Source organism: Semicossyphus pulcher, unplaced genomic scaffold, assembly GCF_022749685.1.
Source record: "Semicossyphus pulcher isolate SPU_LCO1_2020_fin unplaced genomic scaffold, fSemPul1.0.p SCAF_13, whole genome shotgun sequence".
Lineage (NCBI taxonomy): Eukaryota > Metazoa > Chordata > Actinopteri > Labriformes > Labridae > Semicossyphus > Semicossyphus pulcher.
The window spans coordinates 15,200,384-15,207,531 of NW_027211637.1; the positions used below are offsets into that span (position 1 = coordinate 15,200,384).

A 7,148-nucleotide genomic window follows, 5' to 3' on the forward strand; every position below is an offset into this window, starting at 1 on the left:
GCATTAGAAAAGGAAAAAAGTCTAGTCAACTATTACGCACGAGATATATAAAGGGAAAACGTGTAGACGTACGCGGTAGAATAAAGTAAAACCAAAGTTACATGAAAAGGGTACATAAAAAAGTAAAAAATAAAAATAAACAAATAACAGACAGTGTCATCGTCGCTTCACTATAAAGTTTTTATTCGTGTATTTTCCGCGCGTAAGCTGTTGTGCGTCGCTGCTGCCTGCCCTCCTGTCCTGCTTGATTTGCTGATTAGGCCCATAACAATATATGAAATAGGAATTAAATGGTTAATTGGAGGGACAGAAACCACACGTGATTGAATTTTTGGCGGATTATATCAGACTGCTGGATACCGTAACAGACACCACACACACACACACACATACACACACACACACACGCTCTCTCTCTCTCTCTCTCTCTCTCTTACACACTCACTCACACACAGTCCTTTCCCGGTTTCACGGGTCTTTGTTTCTGATCTGTTAAATCCCACCCACTTGACATGAACACAGAAGAGGAAAAAAAAGTCCCTCACTCCGGCGCCCACACTATCAGCGCGCAGTCGCTGTTGTCTAAACTGCTGCCGGATCCGTAAAAGATGGACGCGGAGAGTTGTTTGCCTTTCTCTTCGCAGAGCAGCAGGAGGACGCCAGAAACCTCTCCGGGACTGGAGCACCGCAGCTCCGGCTCATTCCTGCCCTGTGATGAGCTGCAGAAACCGTCCCACCTTCCTCCTCCTCTCCCTCACCGCCTCAGCCTGCGCGGGGATCTGTACGCAGCCGCCATGGGGAGGTTTGGAGATGCTGCGGCGGACTTTACGCACGGCGCTGCCCCGGTGAACCCGCCCGCCTCTCCGTCCAAACACAGCAAGTTCATGGAGAGTATAAACCAGGATCATAAGGGGACTGTGATCAGCGGCAAGCAGACGTTTTATGACTCGGAAGGTGAGTAAAATGAACGTATTTAGCACAATAATGATTGGAGGGAAACATTTATCAAAAACTTTCAACTTGGCACCAACTGATCTCAGAATGTTTGACATATTTCACATCTAAACAACATTCCCATCTGGGGTTATTAAAAGAAGAATCTAAATGAACAATAAGAGCACTGAGTAAAATTAGGATCAATAAGATGTTTACATGCAAAAGGCCTACTAATAATAACATTAACTTTTGACTTATATTTACATTTGTCTAAACTATCTCTATGATAAAAAGTGCATTGCTTCACAATACTAGTAATGCACAATTCAAAATAAGTATTTTGTGATTACATTTGTTTTAGTGCTGAAGACAAACTGGGAGTAGCGCTTTCTTTCCAACTTTGACATTTAAAAAATAAAACCATGGCCGTCCTGCACAGCACGGGTGTGTAAAGAAAATAGAGGAATAAAATATAAAAATCGTCTTTTTTGAATCAAATAAAACAGCTCTTGTTGATTTGTTTTTAGAAACTTGAAACACATTTTTTGCATTGTGCAGGCAGTGAATTTGTCATTTTAGCTACAAATGCATCAAACTGTTACCTGATTTTCACTGGTTTGCAAATGAAGGCATGGTTGGGATAAAAATGTCAACAGGTTTTTTGTCACTTGACATCCTCGATGTGAAGTGAGAGAGGTTAAAGGTCAGCGTTGCAGCAAGTTGGGTGTGTCATAAGGGCTACTAGTCAGCCCAACACTCGGCTAAAATATAGAAATATTAAGCTTTTAGATTCTCTTTCTAAACATCTTCTAATCCTCCTCCATATGCTTTTTTTTCATATGTAAAACGCAGCAGAACTGACTTTTGGAATCAGGCGTGTGCTCAGATGTGCTGTCCGACATAACGGCCTGTAAAAGTCCGTGTTGGGCAAAACCGTAATGACTGTGTATGTTGAACCGAAGCCTGAAGAAATGATGTGGTGTTTCTCTTTATTTATTGGTGTTGATGATTCTGCAGAGCAGCAGAGGATATGAGCGCTGATAAGGTCTTTGTGATATCTGTGTCCAGAATAATATACAACAGCCTGATTCATGTTCCCGCCAAAGAAAGCCAATAGACTTTTTTCACAATTAGTTTTGATAATGAAATCAGCCCCGCTGGCTGACCGCGGACGCTTATTACTTTTCTTTTAAATTCTGTGTAAAGAGGCGAAGCACACACACACACACACACACACACACGCATATGCTTAATGCATGGTGGTGCGCTGAGATTTTTTTTTTTGTAAATTATTAAGTATATAAATGAGCTGGGCTTTGCAAGTTTGCATGTGCGAAAAGGACGGCGTGTGTGCGTGTGCGTGTGTGTGTGTGTGTGTGTGTGTGTGAGTGTGTCTTCTTTATTTGCTTTTTTGAGTTTGGCTTCGTTCACCGTCAAAGGGAGCCACGGCTTCCTGTTTTGTCTACAGTGGGAGGAAGGTTTAGTGATGGTGGGACAGACCAACATACTGAAATCTCTTTGTTCGTCTTCACACTTTGAAGTTTTCATTTCATTTGCTTTATTATTCTGTGAGTCACTTCTTGCAATTAGCAGATTTTGAACACTGGTTGAGTTTGAATTTCTATAATTGTTTCTCAATGGATTGCTTGATTTCTTCTAAAATATCTGATGTCTGTAATTCTTACAATTTTTTTTAAACAAATGGGGCGTCTTTTGCATTTTATTTAAGTGTGAAATTTAACGTTTAAATTTCTTTTTAGATATAACATAGGATATTTGCTATATTGCTGAATATCCGTCATACATTCAAATATCCTAGACAAAATATATTTGACCTTATTCATAATTTCAGAAGTACAAATGTGCAAAAATTAGCTTTTTTTCTTTACACAAATAAAATACAATTCTCTCTCTACATATAAATCTTATTGTGAACGCAGCAGCTCAAAGGCTGATATCACTCTGTTTAAATTTTCTTTATTTAAAATATTAATCTGCTATTATAACTACAGCAGTTTAATTTAAAACCTCTATTTATTGTATAGCCTTAAAGAAACAAGGTAAAATGTGTGTTTCTAAATACTTCAGCTCTTTTACTCTAACCCTAACCCAATGTAAAGAGCAGGATGCCAGCAAAGAAGTAACCTAAGATCTACCTCTTGTATTTCAGTGTATTACAATCGATCCCAGCGCTCACAGCACGATATTCCTACCTGTACGTTTAAATTTATCCTCTATTTGCCTTTTCCTGCTTTTCACATAGATCTCCAGTTACACTGAAGCGGAGGCAGAGCGGATGTGGGTGCTTGACACAGTAAAAGCTACACAATGTCCCGCGGCCCCAGTTTGCAATCTTAACGCAGAATGTTTTCAGCCTGATCTGCGGTGTGAGTCGGGATCTAATGGACACGAGGAAATTAATGTTGCAGTGAAAAGTGCTCTCTGTTGGGCCCCATATTGAATTAGGCAGTAGCGTCTCGGCCGCCCCTAGCGAGTGAGTGCCTGCAGAAAGACGGAGAGTGATTTTGTTTGGGAGCTCAGGGTTAAACTTAATGAAAATGGACAACAACATCCAAACACCGCAGGAGGGAACAGCTCTTTCCACGGTCAGTTGACAGGAAGGAAAATAAGGCTTTCACAGTTCCCCTCACTGCTGAACGTGAAGGGCAGACTGTGTTTTAATAACTCAAACAATCATGAGCTTTACCACAGAGACATTTGTCCTATTATTCAACATTGTATCAATCAATCAATCCATTTTTAACATATAGCTCCAATTAAAAGGTATTTATGATGCTTTACATATAGAGCAGGTCTAAAGTGTGCTCTACATAATATTATTTACAGACCTGACTAAATCCTCGTTTCTTGCTCATTGTAGTTACCTTCACATAAAAAAAAATCTCTCTTTGGAAGTGACCCGAAACATTTCCAAATCAAACTGATCATATCAGATTTTTCTTATTGCCTTGTGGATTAAATTGAAGCCCACGCGGACAGTTAACCGCCTAGTTATGGTTTCTCTGAGATAATGAAATGAAAACAATGTTTGGTTTAATAACTGTGTGTTGTTTTTCTCAGGCGTCTCAGTTCAGCCTTTTATGAAAGCTCCAGTCTGGGAATCAAATTAAGACACATAAAAAACAAGCACGAGATTGATTGCTTTCAGTGATTCCTCACAAACAGACTGTTTGATGTCAGACCCTGCTTAATTACGTTTTAGAACAGTGTGTCAAATTATGGGTCGTAAAATGTGATCACTTGCTAAACCAGATCCAGGTGAGATTAAGCTTGTTAAAAAAAGGATTGTTTGTAATTGCAGTGTGTTTGCACTGACGCCTCACAAATGTGAAGAGGTGTGATTTTTAGGGTTGACTTTTTTTTTTGTTTGTTTGTTGTGTCTCTCATGTTTCGGGAGGGAGGCTTTTTTATGTTGCTATTTCCTTACAGTTTAAAATGATGAGTAAATGTATATTTGCTATAGGTATGGGTGGTTATCTGTGTTATTATGGTATTTGTCTAGATTGTATTTAAACTTCAAACTCACTGCCGAATTTGAAGACGAAGAAGAAGAAGGGCTGCTGAGTCTTTGGGTTTGCTCTGCTTCATTTATCTGTGAAGGCGTAATTGCATCAGTTCCTGATGAAGTCCGAAGTCAGTCACAATGTTGGCTAATATATATTTTGCCATTTGAAATAAAGGCTTTTTAATTCTACGTAAATCCTAGTGCCTTGGATTCTTTTTAGAAGGAGAGTTGCATTTTACATTTTTTTGTTGATTTTTGTACCAATGCGATGACCCCCTTCACAGATATTTAAACTACTTAATCGACATAAAAACTATTTTATTTACTTTTATTTTTATCTCAAGATTGGCTAAAAGGGGCGGCGACAATAGGTTCCAGACAAATAAAGAAAAAAAGATTACAGAACATTTCATGATCAGGATGCAGGATCTCATACGGCAACTTTATAAACCTTATTAAAGCAAAGACAATAATATCAGTCTACAATCAGTGAACTTAACAGTCAGAAAAAATCTAGTATCTGCATATGAATGTGTATTATTATTGAATATATGTAACTCTACCCTTTTCTCCTCTGCCCTCTGCGCCTCAGTCAGAGAGAAAGGAGCTCCAAAGACAATGGGCTATCCCGGTATTGGCACAGACTGTTGTGGTAAGCTGAAAGAGCCGGGCAGCGGTTTACACGGGGACTCCATCGCCGACTCCATCGACCTATCGGGCAAAAACAAAAAGCGACGCAACCGCACGACTTTCAGCACCTTCCAGCTGGAGGAGCTGGAGAAAGTGTTTCAGAAGACGCACTACCCCGACGTGTACGCCCGGGAGCAGCTCGCCCTTAGGACCGAGCTCACTGAGGCACGGGTTCAGGTGTGTGTCAGGGCAACACCTTTTCATATTATAAATAAAAGCAGAGTTTTTGACCTGGATAATGTGTGTTGTACTTTTAATCTTCTAATTTATTCTACATTTTTGTGTTTTAAAGGTTTGGTTCCAGAATCGTAGAGCCAAGTGGAGAAAACGGGAACGTTATGGGAAGATCCAGGAGGTCCGAAACCACTTTGCTGCTACATATGACATCTCTCTCCTTCCTCGCCATGACACATACCAGGTAGGCTGCTGCAGATCTAAATGGCATATGGAGTAAAAGTAGTAGACATATATTATTGATACTGTGTTAGAAATTGCTTGTTTTCCAGCTCAATCTTAACTTTGGTTTGCAAAGCATCAAAGCATTTACATCTTTATTCAATCAAATTCCCATTATGTCTCATCCAATCTCTGCCCCGGTCCAGATGCAGGGCAACCTGTGGCCAGGAGCAGCTTCAGGAGGAGGCGGCGGTTCGGGCGCTGGCTGCGTCCTCGGTGCTGACTCCATCCCCTCGTCCTGCATGAGCCCGTACTCTCACCCCCACAGCAATCTGCAGGGCTTCATGGGCATGCCCACATCCCCCGGCCATCCCCACCACCACCACCCGCCTCACCACCCGGGCATCAATGGCCTCTACTCGCTCCACGGCTTCCCAGGAGGCCTCGGGCCTCCTTCCATCGAGGGGCCCGAGACCGAATACAAGCCGACGGGCCTGGTGGCGCTGCGCATGAAAGCCAAAGAGCCAGGCAGCCTCCTCTCCTGGCCCACATGACCACAACAGTGCCAGCTACCTATGATGCACTGACTGAGCCAAAGCATATCACATTCCTGACCCATACGCAGTCCGCCTCAGCATTGATTCAAATATTTCCTCTTAATGAATATGTAAGCCGTCATGGACGTGGAGACTTTTCACGATTCAGAGGATAATGGAATAAGAGTTTAATTTCAGTGAGAGCCTCTTGCAAGAAAACCCCCAGTGTATTTTTAGTCTGATATCACAATGCTGAGACCAAAGAGGAACAATTATTTAAGCATGTAAAAATTGTAATTATCATATTAATCATTGTTTTTTTGTCTGTTGTTCTTTATAGTGTGAGCAGTAATAAAGGCCTCGATCTTACTCACCTGTCTTATTCAGTAGGTACCTTTTTCAGGAAAGGAGATAAAGATACAAAACAAAAACGACGTGAGCTGGAAATATTTTTGCCTTCACTTGACTTTAAACAAAAAACAAGAAATCAGTGTCATAAATTAAGCAGTGAACAAAAGCGCTTACAGGCTGAGGTTTCCCTAAACACAAAGATTTCTGCTGAGCAGGAAGTAAACTTCTTTGTATTCTGGGGGTCCGCAGACAGGCCGTACATGTGCAGCCTACTTTGGCCTCACTTCAGGAGGACTTCAGGTGACACCTCGTGTATCAGGAGCGAGCGACAGTTTCATTAATGCAAAGCTTACTGAGCTACCGCGCTTCACTATTGATGATAAAGTAGTGAGAGCCACAGGCTAAGCAGCCATGTCTCCTTCACATCTGGCACCAGGGGTTAACCCGACCGACTGGGTAATGAGGTGCACTTTAATCTGAGAAATCGGGGTTACCATGAACAAGAGTGTATTTAGTTTTGTAATATTCATTGAAGCCATACTATATTTTCCGTCTGTTTTTATTTATAAATACTTTTTTTGATCCATTTTTTTGGCTTACAAAGAAAGAAAATGGCATAACTATGTTGCCTTTCCATACTTGGTCTCAAATGTCTTCTGAATGCATTCCTAATAATTGTTTTCAGGAAATCTCCTTGCTGTGCTTACCCCAAA

The 7,148-nt window shown here is 41.1% G+C and overlaps 1 protein-coding gene across 1 annotated transcript; it reads left to right on the plus strand.

The window, feature by feature from the left end:
- The first annotated feature begins 608 nt into the window (after window positions 1–608).
- alx3 (ALX homeobox 3) lies at window positions 609–6,102 on the plus strand. Its single transcript, XM_069660923.1, has 4 exons — window positions 609–954; window positions 5,055–5,329; window positions 5,445–5,570; window positions 5,755–6,102. Exons 1-4 carry the CDS (start codon window positions 609–611, stop codon window positions 6,100–6,102), a joined length of 1,095 nt encoding a protein of 364 aa, XP_069517024.1.
- The last annotated feature ends 1,046 nt before the right edge of the window (window positions 6,103–7,148 follow it).

What these genes read in the sequence shown, in the direction of transcription:
- alx3 (XM_069660923.1), top strand. Translation starts at nt 609, where the DNA reads ATGGACGCGGAGAGTTGTTTGCCTTTCTCTTCGCAGAGCAGCAGGAGG. An exon ending in GACGTTTTATGACTCGGAAG is followed by an intron (nt 955 to 5,054) that starts GTGAGTAAAATG and finishes TCTGCGCCTCAG; the next exon opens with TCAGAGAGAAAGGAGCTCCA. An exon ending in CTCGCCATGACACATACCAG is followed by an intron (nt 5,571 to 5,754) that starts GTAGGCTGCTGC and finishes GCCCCGGTCCAG; the next exon opens with ATGCAGGGCAACCTGTGGCC.